Source organism: Lethenteron reissneri, chromosome 9, assembly GCF_015708825.2.
Source record: "Lethenteron reissneri isolate LAM-NWPU_2019-01 chromosome 9, ASM1570882v1, whole genome shotgun sequence".
Lineage (NCBI taxonomy): Eukaryota > Metazoa > Chordata > Hyperoartia > Petromyzontiformes > Petromyzontidae > Lethenteron > Lethenteron reissneri.
In genome coordinates, this window is record NC_083787.1 from 11,315,210 (window position 1) to 11,334,166 (window position 18,957).

An 18,957-nucleotide genomic window follows, 5' to 3' on the forward strand; every position below is an offset into this window, starting at 1 on the left:
GGCGGCCTAAAGCCTACAGCTAGGCCTAAAGCCTAGAACTAGGCCTCAAACTCTCCCTTCGTATCGTACCCCCGCGTGTGTGAAAGGGAGTTAATGTTTAACAATGTTACATTCCCTGATGTTTTTAAATAGAAACATTTACATTTAAAGCTTTTACGTAAATAATTAAAACATTCAAATTAAAAATTAACTCACAGCGGCCTAAAGCCTACAGCTAGGCCTAAAGCCTAGAACTAGGCCTCAAACTCTCCTTTCGTATCGTCCGATTAGGTGTAGCAACATCGCCCCCTACTGCAAACACTTGGCAGGACTCTAGAAAAACCTTTATACTCATTGGGGCTTTCCTGGCTAAACAAGTGTAATAATACATTACGTTTATATTCTTTGGTTATTTGTTGCTACCAGCCCACCCCGCAGGGTCCTGTTGTTATCCCAGAATCGTGTCGTGTGAAACACCCGTGTGTATATAGTCACTCGTAGTTGCACATTGAGTTATTGGTGGATATTTATTTGATAATAAACAAACAGAAGAGACGACGCCGTCTCTGTGAGCTATATTACATATGTCAGTCGATGTGTGTACGTCGATGTATATGTGTGTGTGTGTGTGAGTCGATGAGTCCATATGTGTGTGAGTCGATGTGTGTGTGTGTGTACGTCTCCGTGTGTGTGTACGACTATGTGTGTGTGAGTGTGTATGTGGGGAGCGGTAGTGTAGCAGTTAGCGCGCTGCGCTATGAACCTGACGACCCGGGTTCGATTCCCGCTCACGGCCAACACCAGTGACGATTATCTGAACCAGTCCTGGGCCTACCCTAGGTCGACTCAGCCTCAAATGAGTACCTGGTGCGGTGCATAAACATCGCCACTGGGGAGACAAAGGCGGTCGGGCTTGGTGCTGGTCACCCACCCCCTCGTGTGCCGTTCCGGCCTTTATAAGTGCTTGCTAACAGCACTTGCCCCTCCAGTCTGTTCAGGCTATACGGGGATCTTTGTGTGTAACTCCATGTGTGTATCTGAAGTCGATGTCTGTGTGTGTGAGTCCATATGTGTATGTGTGTGTAGGGCAGTGTGTGCGTGGGTCCATGTGTGTGTGTAAGTCCACGTGTGTGTGTCTTAGTCGATATGTGTGTATAAATTTCGATTTAAAGCTTTCGTGACTGCAGGGATCCATCTTCTTGGTTCTTTCGGTAAAGTCACGTAGAAGGGAAGTAATAAAATAATAAAAATAAAACAATAAAATAAAATAATTCTCACGACGTTTCGGCTACAACGCAAGCAGCCGTCTTCAGGTGAAGAATGAGACACTACCAAGCTAGGAGCTTATATATACGCTGCGTTGGAGGTGCAAGAGCGCCTTAACAAAAAGAATGTGCATATGAAGAGGAATTTAGCATATTCATGGGAAATGCGTAGGAGGTGGGTGGGGGGGGGGGTTCATAGTCATATTATGCCCATGCATTATGCAGGATCAACAGCACCAAGGGGGGGTGCAGTAGCATTAACAAAGGAAAAGAATGTTAATAGTATGTAGCTGCAGTTACTAAACAACAACGTAGAAAACTAAAGTATAAACTACATAAAAAACTAAAGTATAAACTGCATAGCACCATCAGTATACTTACTATACTCTACAATAAGCTGAGTTACTAACAGCAAGTAATACATTACAATTCTACGTCGTAAAAAATATATAATATGCTTCCATCTAAACTTTATTCTCTTACATCACACGAGCATACACCGTACTATATACTGCCATAGATAAACCCAACATTAAATTATATACTGTATTGCTATAAACCACATTTTAATATAACACTATGTATTATTCTACTCACCCTAATGTGTATCACACTGCTATATGTTTACTATACAATTACGATACTATATATTACTTTGTACATTGTATTAAGCATATAAATGTTATAGTATTTGTTATTATACGCTGTACCATTGACCGTCGTGTCAATGGGTGAGTCGTGGGGGGGAAACTTGCAGCAGAGCAAAGAATCCATTCCCTGCGGAGAATACAATGCCAGTGAGTGGAACGCGGTCTGAAAGTCACCGTAAACGTGAACACAATCAGTTAAGATCCGAAATGGTTTATTACGTCCTTCCAATGATTGCTAAGCCAGAATCCATCTTCTCGGTTAAAATTGTCTCTGTGTTTGTATATGTGGATCGCCTCATGAACGAATCTCTCATGATAGCCAGATGGCTTGCAGAGAACCTCTGTCTTGGAGAAGTCAATGTCATGTGAGCCCACTGAGTTGTAACAGTGATCTGCCACGGCTGAGGTGTTTGTCCTACCGTGTTTCAAGTCTGCTTTATGTTCACGGATGCGGTCCGAGACATGTCGTTTGGTTTCCCCAATGTAACTGCTACCACAGAGGCAACTTAGTTTGTAGACGCCAGGGTACTGTATGTCTGCAACCACATCTTTTACAGACGGGACCAGATCACGGATTTTATGTACTGTGTTGAATCGGACCTGGATCTTGTGTTTAATCAGGATTTTGGAGATCTTTTTTGTGACCCCAGCAATGTAGGGTAAGGTGATGGTCTTGAAAGGCTCCTCAACAGGATCCTTCTTGATGGTTGGAGTGATGGCTTTGCGGATTGTGTAGTCGGAGTAACCATTAGCCTTAAGAGCTTGGCGTACGTGTTTGAGTTCACTGGCAATGTGTTCCTGGTCGGAGATGCATTGGGCTCTATGATATAGAGTCTTGATGAGGGAATTCTTCTGGGATGGATGGTGGTGGGAATCCGGTTTTAAGTAAGCATCCGTATGGGTGGCTTTCCTGTAGACAGAGTGGCTCATTGAACCATCAGGTCTCCTTTTGATTAGGACATCCAAAAAGGGTAGCTTGCCATCTTTTTCGACTTCCATGGTGAATCTGATGGCTGGGTGTATGGAATTGATGTGGTCGAGAAATTGGTCGAGAGTAGGCCTGCCATGTGGCCAGATGACAAAAGTGTCGTCTACGTACCTCTTCCATAAGGTCGGGCGTAGAGTGGCAGTCTGGATGGCGTCAGTCTCAAATTTCTCCATGAAGATGTTGGCTACAACCGGAGATAGGGGGGAGCCCATTGGGGTGCCCTCAGTTTGCTTGTAGAAATTTCCATTCCAGGTGAAGTATGTATTGGTTAAGCAGTGTCTCACCAGGGGGGGTACCCCAGCATTCAGTCCTTGATGAACCAAGTCTTCAATGATTGCGATGGTGTCAGGTACAGGAACCTTGGTGAATAAGGAAACCACATCAAAACTGACAAGCAAGCAGGTCAGTAGAGTTTAGTACCGCAGAGGTGGTTTTTCCACTGGAAAAACCACCTCTGCGGTACTAAACTCTACTGACCTGGTATCGACAATCAAGGGGATTGCCCTGTCCCCAGACGACCTGCTGAGAGACGCAGAGGGTGTTGGAGGCCTTGGGGGGCAGGTCTTGGAAGGCTTATTGAACGCCGGGCTCCAGTGAGCAGCCAGAGATTTCCTCTTCTTCAACCGTAGGAAGCTGTGGACAAACCGACCCATTAGACACTACACACAACTAAGAACATATACCAGCTCAACTATGAATACACACAACAATCAGCAACCCCTACTGGCAGACAAATGCCGATTTCACACCAGGTGCTGAGTCACCTTGTGCCCACAGGGACATCTGTCATTGAGGGTGCCCTTTCAAACGTGTTGAGATGAGATGTAAAGCACTCTGAGATGCCCCGGTGTACAGAAAGGTGCTAAATCATTCTTATCGTTATTACTGTTTACAGCAATAATGGAATTGTGTATATAGATAGATAATCTGTATTTGTAAACAGGGACCATGACGGCTTAATGAGATGGTTAGACCAGCTCATCATTATCATCATACACTGAATCATGTGTGTATGAATATATTATTTACGTTAAACGAAAATTATTTACGTGTGAGTGCGACGCACGAGTGCTGTGCGCTCACCTCCACCTCGCTCTGCAGACGCTGCTGCTCTGAGTGTGCGCTCTGCCTGTTGTCGCGGTAGGGCGCCAACTCGGCGTGCAGCTCCACCACCACACGTTGGTACCACTGAATCTCTGCCTGCAGAGATTCCAGCTGCCAATTCCTATCAATGAGCTGTGTGGGCCACGGGCAAACAGCGGCAAAGAAACACAGAAAAGCATTTTAATGATTGCGTGCGGTTATTGTATAACATACAGATGCAACAACAGACACATCGAATCGGAATCTTTATTTATAATTGAGCAATGTAATGAGCTATGAAGCTCTTTTACACAGATGTCAATACACCACCTATGACCAAATGACCAGAATGCACCCAATCATCTCAGATCTTGGAAGAAAAGCATGGCTGAACTTCCATAGTGCTTGGATGGACGACCACCATCCATACAACCCAAGATAACACCTATAAAAGCCCACTTATATGAATTAACCTAAAAGCTGCATTAAAATATCAGATTAAGATCGCTTTCCAACCAAACACGGGGAGTGAGATGCACGTAGCAGAGGGGAGCAGATGGTCTCGTAGTAGTAGGTACTTCTACTAGAGGTGGGATGGTGGATCGTAACGTGGTACAGTCCCTAAACAGAGGATGCTCCGTAACCCAGTGCGCATCCATACTGTACAACCATTAGTATGAAAAAGAAGTGGATACAGGCAGTCATAAACTTACGGACACCTGACTTCGGAATACCCGACCGACGAACCTGTTTCCATGAAATTTTCGGTGACCATTGACTTGCAAACTGAACTGTGGAACTATTTTGTTCAGTGCAGCGATCCTCCACGAGATACCATGAGTCGGCCTTGTGCTGGGAGTGAATGTGGGTGTGCACACGCACATGTGTGTGTATGTGAAAGTGAGTGTGTGGGGAGCGGCACTGTAGCAGTTTGCGCGCTGCACTACGAACCGAGTTCAATTCTCACTCATGGCCAACACCAGTGACAATTTTCTGAATCGTTCCTGGGCATCCCCTAGGTCGATTCAGCCTCAAATGAGCACCGAGCGCGGTGTGTAAACATCACCACTTGGGATACACAGGCAGATGGGTGTGGTGCTGGTCACACATCCCCTCGCATGCCGTGCTGGCCTTCATGGTGCTCGTGAACAGTACTTGTCCCAACAGTCTATTAAGGCTTTACGGGGGATCTTTGTGACGCCGAATGCTATGCGCTCACCTTCGCCTCGCTCTGCTGGTGCAGCACTTGCAGATCCTGGAGCTGTGCGTGCAAGCTCTGCAAGTTTTCGTTGGATGGCGCCAGCGCAGCATGCAGCTCCCCCACCACGCGCTGGTAGCCCAGAATCCCCGCCTGCAGGGATCCCAGCTGCTTGTTGTTCTCGATGAGCTGTGTGGGCCACGGCATAAAGCAGCAGAGGAATATGGCAAAGCGTTTTAATGACTGCGTGCAGTTACGATAGAACATTCAGATATAACAAAGACATACAGAACCAGTATCTTTATTTTAAATATAGGAATCTGAACAGCTATGAAACTCCTTCACATATGTCGATACACCATACCACCCAAGACCAAATGACCCAGAATACACCCAATATTATATCTTAGAAGAAAAGCACGGTTGAACTGTGATAGTGCTTCGATGGACAACCACCATCCATACAACCCAAAATAACACCTATAAAGCCCATATATATGAATCAATTAACCCAATAGGTGCATTAAAAGGTAAAATTAAGGGATGGGATCGAGATGCACGTAGCCACAGGGAGATGGTCTAGTAGTAGTAGGTACTTCTACTAGAGGTGGGATGATGGATCGTAATGTGGTACAGTCCCTAAACAGAGGATGTTCAGTAACCTAGCGCGCATCTATACATCAGTGTGAAAAATAAGTGGATGTAGGCAGTCCTCAGCTTACGAATACCGGACTTATGAACATCCACATTTAAGAACCTGCTTCCATGAAATATATATATCTTTTTTAACATTGACTTTAAACGCGAGCTCACACTTGAAAATTTAACCGCGGAGCTATTTTGTTCAGTGGAGCGATCCCCCGCGAAATGTAATGACTCAGACTCGTGCTGGGAGTGAGGCTTTGTGTGTGTGTGTGTGTGCGCGGGCGCACATGTGTGTGTATGAAAGTGAATGTGTGGAGAGCGCCTTGAGCTCCTCCCTCAGCTGCATGAATACTTCCTCGTCTTTCTGAGCCTTAATATAGACAACAATCATTTTACCATCGTCATCATTAGCATCGTCATCATGAGCAGCCATGATTCGTCCACCTCTGAATGATTGTAATTTTTCTGATACTGCTGGATGAAGGTTTCCCTGAGCCATACCGGTCATAGGAATTGATTGATCATACTTCATCACACTGGTCAGCAAGAGGTGGTACACCCAAGACTGGTTCAGATATCACTGGCCATCAATGCTACCCATGGCTGGAAATCAAACTCCAACGGCTTGGTTCAGAGTGCAGAAGACGAATCACACTAAATTACTTTTGTATATATAATCACAAATATTTAGTTTTCTTTCTACCTGTTTGTATATCACTTCCATTGGTTTCAAATGCCGTATGTTCTCCCCGTTGTAATCTGTTACATCGTGTGGTCTGTTTTAGTTACTTAACTCCCTGTATTGCATTGTTTGTGCATTACTTTGTTCACGATAAAACTTAATTGCTGCATTGTGTACTATTATTTTGACCACACAATGACCATTCTGGTCTCGGTTACTCCTTTCATGTTCCATGATCACATTGTTTTTGATCAAGGCACCGATTTAATAATCGCGGGGGGGGGCGACAAATGTATCCCCGGCCAAATTGTCATTGGCACATTTTATATTTGGCGATTCAGGCACGGCAACCGAAAAAGGTCCTCCCCCTCTTGTGAACGCTACCACAGATGTCTTCAAACTAAAACTTTCATTATCCTTATTTTACCACTGAGCTATATAACTCTATTTCAGAAGCGACCTGTCACAAATGAAAGTTCAAAGAAGTGGCTAATCATGTGGAAATGTTTTGCAGCCAAATAATCTAAACACGTTTCTGAATGTGGAGGGAAAAACCGGAGGACCCAAATAAAAATCCACACGACCACGGGGAGAACATGCAAACTCCAAATATACAGGTGTCAGGCGAGGTAGTTAACATCTAACATCTCGCCACCATGGCGCCCCTCTTCAGTGCCAATCACGGCTTCGTCACGCGTGCCCTTGCGAGAGGGGGTGAATTAGTCACAGGCCTAGTCAGGGCTTGTCTTGTTTAGTCAGATGTAATTACCTCATCCAACATTCACCTATCTGCAGGCAAAATTAAAAGGCATGATGGGAGGACCGATCCTGTGGTCACAATTATACATTTTGCCATATAGAAATGCATTATCATACTACATTACAAAAAATAATAATGGCTGATTGCCTTCCTGGCTGCATCTACGTTACTTTATAACCCCTTCAGGTTTCAGCCACCTGTGATTAAGCCAGGTACACATGTGCAATAAGTTAATCATCTCAGCCTGGTCATCAATGACTGCGCAGAAAAGCCCAGGAAAAAATGTTGGCTTTGCACGAAATCGAGCTAAATTCCAACACTGAAAACCAAAGATCTGACTGTTTTGTGGTGAAAATTACTCATTACTTTCCATAGCAGGGCAGGTATCAAAGTACTTCCTTCCATTGTGTGTTCCAGAGGGCACTTAAAGATTTCTCAAAAGTAGTTCTGTGATATATATGCTTCTGCGGACCATTCTCTAACCTGCGATGATGCACTGCTCAGCGGATGGGGACTGACCCCACGTGCACACAAATAGAGGTGTGGTGCTGCAGCTTAAGCCTCTAGTTACCTGGTGCTGCAGTCCGTCGATCTGGCCGCGCATGAAATTCATCTCTGCATCCGCGTGATGAACTGTGTACTGCAGGCGCACCACTTCCTGTGCCGTCGCGGCCTCCTCTGCCCTGGAGACTCCCAGCTCGGCCTTGATGAACTCCATCTTGCCCCTGTACAACACCACAAGGAGGCAGCACGGCGTCAAGCACGGGCACTCTGACGCTCGCTAACTCGCTCGCTCACTCGCACTGAGAATCCAACACCGAACCGTGGAAGATCTTTTAAGCGAATTCACTCAAAGCGTTTGACATAGTTTAAAAAAAGTGACAGAATTTAATAATTTAGATGGCAGGGGCATACAAGGGTTAAAGAATGAGAGACCGCGACATCGGGTACTTCGGGATCACGAATGGGTAGGGGAGGTAGAGGAAAGAGCTGTGCAAGGGGAGTGAAGAGGAAGAGAATGGGAATTCGAGAAGCGGTAAGCTGAAGGCCGCAGTGCATATGTGCAGATCACCAAATCTCAGTAAAAGCAATTGCATGGCCATGGTGCGACTGGCGCTACAAGCAGAGCAGCCTGGGAACTTTTTTCAAACGTGAATTGTATTACAAATTGTTCCTTGATATTCTACTTTCCCGTATGTCCATCGCTCAACCTCAGTCACCCTGTGTTCTGCTTTTTGGAAGCACACGCTCGCACACGTGTGATCTGAACACCTTGGACGTTGCACGTATGTGTCCTTCTCGTGCCATGACGCCTTGACGTGACTCTACCGCCATCCCACCACCGCTCACCTCTGCCACCTCGCTACGGACCGCCATTCCATTACTCCCACACCCGCCGAGCATCCTCCTAATCACTCCCCCCATGCCCCTCATCTCACCGTCGCCGCCACCGTTGCCTACGCTACGCACCTGGTGTTGTCGAGCTCTTCCTGGGCACGGCACTTCTCATTCTGCAGCATCCGCTCGCACTCCACCTTGTGCTCGCCTAGCCGCGCCTGCATCGCCACTAGTTCTGCCTGAGACAGCTCCGCACGCTCATGCTGTTGCTCCAGAGAATTGGCTGTCAAAAGGGACACAAAACCATGGTGATGAAGACAGTATAGCCACCAACGGCAGCAGGTGGAGAAAGAGTAGCAGCAGCGGGAGTAGTATCAGAAACTAGTCAGTGCTAAGAGGGATTAGGTCCCTCAGACCTATTCACCAGCTTGCATTCAAACGGGGTCCAAAATAATAATATATGCACGGGAAGGACTTAGCTAGAGAGCATTTAGTAAACCCAGTGCAGTCTTACCATGTTAACGGAAGTGGTCCACATGTGAAATGTTGCTAGGACTTAGACTCGTTTAAACTCGTAAAAATAAGTTATTGTTGCATAGTGGTCTACAAAAATTAGTGTTCAATGGGTCCGTGGATTTAGAAAGATTGGGAGCACAGGCCCCTACCCACCGGTCTCCTCGAAGCATGCGTTGGTCTCCTGCAGCCGTTGCTGCAACTCCAGTGCTTCATCCCGCAGGGTGTCCACCTCAGTTTGCTGCACCTCTTGGTTGGCAGAGAGGTCACGCACGGTCACACTCAGCTCCGCGACCTCGGCGCCCAGCCGCTCGGCTTCAATGCCACGCTCTCGTGCCACTTCCTGTGCCACCACCAGGTCGGCCTCAGAGCGCCGCAGCAGTTCGTCACGCTCCTTCAGCTCCTGCCGGCGGAGGACGGGCAGTATCTATATTACACTTAATTACATGTAATTTGAATACATTCATTATCCTTTTCATCGCTCACCCAAAATATTGAGAAAATTAAGTGGGCTTGGGCAGGACTCATTGCTCGAGGGGATGACGGATGGTGGAGAATAATAGCACAGTGTCAGCGATGGAATCTGATTGTGTGCAGGTACTAAGTGGATTGTTATCATTGCAAGATCGGGAGAGGTTGTGGTGGTGGCTTAAGGGAGGCCTTCATCCAGCAATGGATGAACATTGGCCAACTATGAAAAGAGCTCCAAGGGATTGTGGCTTATCAAGTATTTTCCAGGACACCAATTAATGGCCCCCGAATGACAAGAGAACTCGAGTGTGGGTAGGGGGGGGAGGGTAGGGGGGTGGCTGTTGCGAGAGTGGAGGCCTCACCTTCTGCAGGACTGCGATGTGCACGACGTGAGCGTCGTACTCTGAGTCGGCGTGCGTGTGCGATGCACGATATTCGGCCAGCTCCATGCGTGCCAGATTCAGAGTCTTCTCGTGCTCATGTCTCAGCTGCTCCTGAAGCCGCTCAGTCCTAAGCGTGAACTCTGCCAGCTCCGTTGACGCCGTTGACGCGGCTTTGGCGTCGTGCACGGAACGCTCCTCGGCCTCCCGCTCACCCCGCCGCGCTGCCTCCAACTCCGCCTGCAGGCTGTCGATGGCCTGCGAGTGCGCCTGTAGCTGCTCACGGACAGATGGGCACAGTGGCACAGGCACGTGTATGCATAGGTGGGCAGTCCCTCATCACAGACACGTGCAGCGTGCAGATGAGGACAGGTAGAGACATACTGACACGCAGTATGTAGTTGTACGGAGAAATAGAGACAGAGACACGGGCAGGAGGCACACGAAAAGAATAGAGAAATGACAAAGATGCAGAGACATATACACACAAAGACACAAGCAAGTCACATGTAAAAATTTGGACACATGTACAGAAAGTCACAGTGCATACTGTATGGAGAGACATGTATATAGCCACAGGCAAAACATGTACAGGGAGACAACGTAAGCATGCAGAGACACGGGGATCGAGTACAGACGCACATGTGCCCATATAGGTGGCACGCATGCAGATGGATGCGCACACATGCAAATGGATGCTTTTCAAGATGAAAAGAGAAGAAGTTTAGATTATATTGTGAACAATACGACCACGGGTAAATACCCATGGTCGTAATCAACATACCACAATGAGGTTTAAAGAGAATATAAAATATATTCGAATAATAAAAGAAATTCCAAAAATATAAGCATGATATATCAACCATTTGTAAGCATGCATACAACATGGAAATGCTCTTCATCGTAAGATTATGAATAAATTCCGAGCACCCAAATGATCATCTTCAAATGGAGTCAATATTCAGAACAACTCACAATGCCATGTCGGTCATGGGGATGTGTTTTACTATACTTCCCCATGCTGGTCAGCCCCATACAGGTGTATTAATCAGTAAAACATACATGCATATTCTGTGGAGAGATGCTATGATACAAAAATTGTGTTTGATCTGCTTTTTTCATTTTCAACAGTATTAGGATTCAAATTTAGCCAAATTAAGTACAGAACCAAAATATTTTTCGTTGGGTTTTTTTGTGCACTCATTCGTGACCAGGCTAAGATCACCAACTCATGACGCTTGGGAACCCGGTTAAATCACTGTGGTTGGGCGGCTGTAATCTGGATTTGATCCTGGAATCTCAGCAGTGCCGGCACAGCATCTCTGACCCCTGGGGCACCCAGCCACCTCCCAGAATGCACTTATTTAATGGGCCATTTTCTTGGCGTTCAGATCACACTCTGAATAAAACCTCAACACATTCATCAAAATAAACAGTATTAGGATTCAAATTTAGCCAAATTAAGTACAGAACCAAAATATTTTTCGTTGGGTTTTTTTGTGCACTCATTCGTGACCAGGCTGAGATCACCAACTCATTACGCTTAGGAACCCGGTTAAATCACTGTGGTTGGGCGGCTGTAATCTGGATTTGATCCTGGGATCTCAGCAGTGCCGGCACAGCATCTCTGACCCCTGGGGCACCCAGCCACCTCCCAGAATGCACTTATTTAATGGCCAATTTCCTTGACTTTCAGATCACACTCTGAATAAAACCTCAACACATTCATCAAAAACGATGCACTCAATAGGGCAGAACATCGAAAAGGCGACGTTTCAGGCAATGGTCCTTTACAGCAATATCCATTGCAGTCTTATTGACGAATATGTTGAGGTTTTGTTATCCCTGCTTGTGCGCCACGGAGCTTCACGAGAACACGTTTAATTTTAGCCGCGCTCCGTGCAACAAGGGGACGGGGAGGGGGGTTTGGCGGCAGCCAGGGTACCTCCTCAGAACGGTGGATCTCGAGTTGGTGCAGCATCTCGTGGAGGCTCTTATCCTTCTGGCTCAGGGCGCCACGCAGGGTGTTAAAGTGCGCTCGTGCCCTGCCCAGGTTGGCCCGCAGGTTCGACACCTCCTGAGACAGCTGGTGCATTTCGTTCTCCGGCATTGGCAACTGCGACGGGAGCAAGGGCACATGGCATGGGCACGTTAGCTCCTCCCAGTGTAAATCCTGCCTTCATTCGCATCGTGACGGACGCCATTTGACACGGATGGTGGAAAAAACACCATGGCACATGACAAGTGAAGTGCCTCATACGCAGGTAGACACACATCGGACAGATACGCTGACACCCACACACCCACGCAAGACAACACGATTCCTCACACAGCCTAAACACCGTGGTAGAACGCGCAGCAGCGTTGGTCTCAGAAACTCATCCACCGCCATCTCTGTTTACATTCGCTCAGCCAATGAGAGTGACGAACGCTCTGGGACAACCAGCAACAAACCCCCGCGATTCAATAATGACGATGTATGGTCACGAGTACATTAAAAAAATCGATAATTTTGTCAATGTTGTTACAATCTTTGTTATTCAGTATTATCACAGTACGCTCTGAGCCACGCAGCGCTCGCCAGTTTTTAAAAGACACCCTGGTCCGCCGACGTGTTTGCTCTTCCTTGGTCTCTCTTTGCCTTGTTTTCATATTTTAGTGAGCATGTTAGCCCCAAAATGTCTGGAAAGAGGCCTGTAAATGTGTTAGTGCTGGAAATGAGACCAACAGGTCAAGGAAAAGTATCACTTAGAATGGTAACATGCAAGTGATAATGCCGGTCGATGTGGGTGAGCATCAGGCGAGTACATTACATAATACTTATTGATAATAAAAAAATGTATATTTGTTTTGATACAATGTTTACCATCTGATTTATTACTGTAATTAAATTGCGCTGATACTGACACCCCAATGAAGCCCTCATTTATTGTTCATGAGAGACAACGCTGTTGGGAAAGCATCCCCATATGTACAATGGTATAATAACCCTTTAAGCGCTGATTCGATTAATGCCTTTATTATGATGAATGCTCACTTCTCCATCTACGCATCTTCAGCGCAAAGCGAGGACTGCCTGTATTAATTCCATACAGGTTTGCAGCGGTGGCCTCCACTCCAGCCTCGCTTTGACTCCGCTCTCTTGCCAAGTACAACTCTGCCATCAAAACGCACCTCCACTGTTGACAAATTCAGTGTCTCCTGTGTGGCTTTCAACTGTGGTATGCTGAAGGATCTCATTGATGCTCTTGCCGACCCAGAGAAATAAACACAGGCCACCTCGCAGCGACAAGAAGTCCATGCGGTAATGACGTAACAATTAATCACGTAGGCATTGTGCTACCAGTATTATTCATAATAAAGGTTTTTGGGTTAGATCGCGTTATTATAATTGTGTCGCAACCCTCCATCACCCGACACGTCCAATCAGTAGAAAATGTGTCACGTTAACAAAACGCCAATTAGTTACTTCTTCAGCCCACCGGTGTGTTTGAAGAGTGAATCCACAACATTTAGCATTTGAGTACGACGTTTCGCTGGTAATTACATCCAGCATCTTCGGGCGATTTGCCAGAATAGTGAAGCCACCCACCTGCTTCCCGTCTTAAACAGTGCAGGATGACGTCATCATCGTTGAATCCCATCAGGTTTTGAGATCAGAGGCGGAGGTGTGGGGGGGTATTGTAATTGTATAATAAATTAGCAATCATATTCTTTGGGTCGGCATCCTTTTTAAATTCTTTATATTAAGTTCGCTTGTTTGCTTGCGTGCTCGCGTGCTTGCTTGCTTAAGACCGTGCAAATCTTTCGGTCGTTTTTTAACCCACTTCCCGTGATCCAATCGAGCTGACATTTTGCACACAGACTCGTTGTGCGAGACAATTAATGTTCGTGAAAATTTTTTTCCAAAATTTTACACTGTTTAGGGAAAACAAATTAAATATTTAATTACCAATTGCTTAATACTGGCAGACAATCATCTGACCCATAGGTGGCAGCCATCTCAAGCGAGAGGACGAGAGGACTCTAGCCGCCACGCATATAAAGGATTTATAGTGAAAAATTTTGTTTTTACGAGTTATACTTGTTAAATCCTTTATATTAAGTTCGCCTGCTTGCTTGCGTGCTTGCTTGCTTGCTTACGACCGTGCAAACCTTTCGGTCGTTTTTTAACCCACTTCCCGTGATCCAATCGAGCTGACATTTTGCACACAGACTCGTTGTGCGAGACAATGTTCGTGAAAACATTTTTTTCCAAAATTTTACACTGTTTAGGGAAAACAAATTAAATATTTAATTACCAATTGTTTAATACTGCAGACAATCATCTGACCCATAGGTGGCAGCCATCTCAAGCCAGAGGACGAGAGGACTCGAGCCGCCACGCATATAAAGGATTTAGAGTGAAAAACTTTGTTTTTACGGGTTATACTTATTCCTGATGCCGACCGCTTGTGTTGTGATCGAAACGTCGTAGGTTTTTTGTTACTTTTTCTTATTTTCTTTGAAGATATCTACGTGACTTTATCAAAAGACCCAAAGAATATGAATTCTTGCAGTCACGAAAGCTTTAAGGGGCCGTCCATAAATGACGTCACGCACATCGGGGGGGGGGCGGGGGGATTGAGAAATGTGACGTCACATCAAAATGCGCAACTTTAAGGGAGGGGGAGTAAAACATCTGCCAAAATCGCGTGACGTCATTTATGGACGGCCCCTAAGTCAAGATTAGTAATGTAAATACAAGCGAAACGTCGTACTCAAATTCTAAATGTTGTGGATTCACTCTTCAAACACACCCGTGGGCTGAAGAAGTAACTAATTGGCGTTTTGTTAACGTGACACATTTTTTACTGATTGGCCGTGTCGGGTGGTGGAGGGTTGCGACACATTTATAATAACGCGTTATCACCCAAAAACCGATATAAATGACGTAACAAACATTGCAGTGGTGACGTCATTGGCTCCACCCTATGTGGGCGGAGCCAACCCTATATGGGCGGAGTCTACGGCTCGTCCTTATCGCGTCACCAAATGCCACGTGACCCCCAGGCACAGCTGCTGGACAACGGCAGTTGGTCCGAGATGCTGTCACCATGGCAACGCAAACAAGGACCACCTTGCCCAGAGAAAGCTCCTTCCGACTAAAATCCTTGATGAAACTCTCAATCTGTGATATTAAACTATGAACCTCCTTACCTACGTATCAAGCGTTCAATTTTAAAGTTTAACTTAAATAACAGAAAAAAAAATCGATATTTTTTTTCTCGATGTGATCACGGTATTTATTTCGTATAACTCCGATCGATACCGCTGAAAGGCAAGAGGTGGCGCCACTCACCTCCACTGTTGACGAATTCGGAGTCTCCAGCGTCGCTTGCAACTGCTGCGCTCTCTTGAAGAACCTCATAGTTCCTGTTGGGGGCGCAAGAGATAGAAGCAACCGCTCAACTCGCTCGCCCTATCGGAGTGACGTCAAAGCCGGAGGTGACGTCATTGGCCCCGCCTACTGTGGGCGGAGCCAAAGCCCGTGAACCCCGCCCCCTCAGACACCCAATGGGGGCAGAGGAAGCTCCCTGCGACTTGAGACTCGGAGCCTCCTCGCCACGTGTCGAGAGTTCAATGTCGCAGTGAAATTCACTGACGAGGCGACTGTCTCTGGTCTTGGTGTGCTCCTTTGACTGTCGGTGTTTTGCCGTCTTGCCCAAGCTTGGATATGGTGTTGACAAATCTACAGGAAGGTATGTGCTGCACAGTTTGTTTTTTTACGACATGTTTATTTATGTCTTGATTACATTTTATCAATCCTTACTCTAGTATCCTTTATTGCATTTTGTTGTTGTTGATGCAACTGGCTGACCCGCCCCTTCTGGACGTGTGTGAATGAGAACGCCAAACTCATGAGATCCCTCTGGGATAAATACGCGCACGCGTGCAGATAGATGTAGCAGACACGAATAATTGACGATTATTCCAGATGTATGAAGTATTTTATTCAATGTTTTGTCACAAATCAAACGTGGAGCATAAGCAACAAATATAACACTCCTGAGACGGGCACCTCCCTTACTGACCTCCTCCTCACCCCTCGTCCTCCTCACCCATCTGCTCGTTATCTTCACTCCTCACTTCGTCCTCCTCACCTCGTCCTCACCCCTCACCTCGTTCTCCTCACCTCATCCTCCCACCCTCTTCGTAGCAGACACGTATAATCTGTTTTTTACCTATATAAATGTCATTTTGTGTCTCTGTCTGTGAGTGTTGACGCGCTTGCGAGGGATTTGGCTCTCAAACGGTGGGGTTCGCGTAAACCAGGCATGTCCAAAGTCCGGCCCGCGGTCAGATTTCATACGGCCCGCAGCTTCGGTCTTATAATGTGCAATTTATAATGTGTAATTTATAATGTGTAATTTATAATGTGTAATTTATGGCTCGCTAGCTCTGTCAGAATAAATAAATTCCTCTTTTCACCACACGGTGGCAGCACCATTCTAATGCTATCTGGCTCTTGAATAACTTCTACGGTGACGTAATACATCACAACGATGTGAGGTGGCTGTTCCTTGATCAATCTGAAATTTAGTGTTTTGAACGGTAGCATCTGTCACTATTAACAGTGAAAAGCCTAAAGCACACTAATGCACTTGGACTTATGGCACTTGTTTTATTAAACTCTTGAATAAGATTTGGTTATAACTGTTGATGTTATGTACCTGTAGATGTGACACAAACTATTTCTTTCTGAAAGATCTTGTAAAAGACAAGGGCAAAATTCACTTGTTTTAAAGTTTAATGATAACAGACCACTTTGCATTACTTATAACTCCTGTTTAAAATGTTCATGAGGCAAAGATATTTCACTCATGGAAATTTAAGGTATTCTATACAGTTTGTTCAATGTTATCTGACTGAATGAAAGGCAGAATTGTGTTTTTAGAGTTGTTCACGTCTGCCTGAGTGGCTTATATTTGGTTACATTGTCATTTGAAAAATTAAGGTAATTGTGACAATGATTTTTTTTTATAACAGTGTGTGTTTTCATGTAACTTTTGTGGCAAAAAAATCTCAGAAGGAACTATTGGCCCCCGGGCATCTTCACTTTATGAAATTTGGCCCTCTTTGCAAAAAGTTTGGACACCCCTGGCGTAAACAAAAATTAGCCAGGTACCACGCCGGAAGCCCCGTGCTTGGCATAGGCGATTCCCTTTTCACGCCCGTCACCTTAAAATTAGTTCAGTTAGCGTCTTTTGCCGATTTTTCTTTATTTTAAGAGAAAGTTTCGCGATTGTTTATTTATTTCGCTTCGCCGCGCGCGGGCTGACAACGCAGCCAGCGGCACTTGCGCACAACGCGCACGAGGTGACCCCCCAGCAGCAATCCGCACGCGCCGTCGCCAAAGGTCAGGCGCACACTTTTGTATTATGTGCATTTATACAAGGCGTAAGTCGCACACATTAGTACTATGAGCATGAGTGTAATTACACTCATGCTTATAGTACTAATGTGTGCTCACATGGGTTGCCCCTAGCAACGCGCACACGATCGGCACGAATTTTAATTTGCCTTAAACATGCAGCAAAAACACGGAACACGTAAATTATTCACAGTGCGATGTCCTCTTCACCCCACCCCAATGATACCCCAATGCGTCCTGAAACTACTATAGAGCCCCTACATATTATTCTTCTAACGCGTACATGCCATTATTGTAGCGCGGCCGGGGGGAGCGGCCCAGCCCCACAGCCTGCCAAGGTCACACCTCGACCGCCTGGGAAATCTAGGCGAGGCCGGGGCTCTGCACGGGACTAGGCCTCACTACGGCACTCTGTCTGCTTACTACTTTGTGCTATAGATTCGATATATACTGCTATAAAGTCAGCATGTACTACTGTAGTGCTAGCAGGTAACCACCACAGTCACTATGCACTGCTGTAATCATAGCAGGTACCACCACAGTCACTTTGCACTGCTGTAATCATAGCAGGTACCACCACAGTCACTTTGCACTGCTGTAATCATAGCAGGTTACACCACAGTATCCACTGCTGTAGTTAAAGCAGCTACCACCACAGTATGCTCTGCTGTAATCATAGCAGGTACCACCGCATTAAGTATGCACTGCTGTAATCATAGCAGGTTACACCACAGTATCCACTGCTGTAGTTAAAGCAGCTACCACCACAGTATGCTCTGCTGTAATCATAGCAGGTACCACCGCATTAAGTATGCACTGCTGTTGTGAAACAATGTACCACCACAGTATGCACTGCTGTTATCATAGTAGGTACCTTGTGGATTGACAGATGCACAGATTAATATGATAGCGCATGGATGAATGAGTGTACAGCTGGACAGCAAATGAATGAACAATATTTTCTATCGCATTGAAAAAAAACTAACACTGTAATCAATCACCCGATACGCCTGCTGAACCAACGTATCCTACAGGAGCATATGAGTGTGTTTCATACATTACCTGGGTGTTTGTTTCTTATGTATGATCGGTATGCGTTCTACGCACGATCCATATGTGATATTAAACAAGATATTTGCCTGTTTTCCGAATGATCTGCACGTGTTTCTCGCATGATGTCTGTTTCACACGTGTTCTGTGTGGGTGGCCCGGACAATCCTCGGCCGCCTTTGTCTCTCGAGTTGCGATGTGTACACATTGCACCGGATACTCATTTAAAGCCGACCTCTAGAGATCCAGGACCGGTTCAGATTATCGCCACTGGTGATGGTGGCCGTAAGCGGGAATCGGTACATTGGATTCATCATAACGCAGCTTTCTAAACCCACACGCTCACAAACAGGACTGCAACTCATCCACCTCGCGCATCTGTGCCAGAAACTTCCAATCGTGGAGCAACGCATGAATGAAGAGACCCGTCTTGCCATCGGGATATGATGGCTGGCAGGCGGTTGTTGCTATCCCGCAGGAAGCGGGCGCATGTAACGCTCACCTGAGCGTCGCGAGGCGTGCCCCGCAGGTGGTATCACAT

At 46.1% G+C, this 18,957-nt stretch overlaps 1 protein-coding gene across 1 annotated transcript; it reads right to left on the reverse strand.

Moving 5' to 3' along the window:
- Nucleotides 1-3,418: 3,418 nt before the first annotated feature.
- On the reverse strand, nucleotides 3,419-15,388 carry LOC133340368 (coiled-coil domain-containing protein 68-like). The gene is made up of 9 exons (XM_061548512.1): nucleotides 15,294-15,388; nucleotides 11,898-12,068; nucleotides 9,935-10,228; nucleotides 9,258-9,504; nucleotides 8,721-8,871; nucleotides 7,822-7,975; nucleotides 5,185-5,352; nucleotides 3,966-4,118; nucleotides 3,419-3,515 (listed from the first exon to the last, which is right to left on the reverse strand). The coding sequence occupies exons 1-9, from the start codon at nucleotides 15,360-15,362 to the stop codon at nucleotides 3,456-3,458; spliced, it is 1,467 nt and encodes a 488-aa protein (XP_061404496.1). The 5' UTR covers nucleotides 15,363-15,388; the 3' UTR covers nucleotides 3,419-3,455.
- Between the last annotated feature and the right edge of the window lie 3,569 nt (nucleotides 15,389-18,957).

Excerpts from the sequence above, each read along its gene's own strand:
- LOC133340368 (XM_061548512.1), bottom strand. The coding sequence starts at position 15,362 with ATGAGGTTCTTCAAGAGAGCGCAGCAGTTGCAAGCGACGCTGGAGACT. Across the intron at positions 9,505-9,934 it reads ACATCGCAGTCCTGCAGAAG|GAGCTGAAGGAGCGTGACGA; the intron begins GTGAGGCCTCCA and ends CTCCGCCGGCAG. Across the intron at positions 7,976-8,720 it reads GAAGAGCTCGACAACACCAG|GGGCAAGATGGAGTTCATCA; the intron begins GTGCGTAGCGTA and ends GGTGTTGTACAG.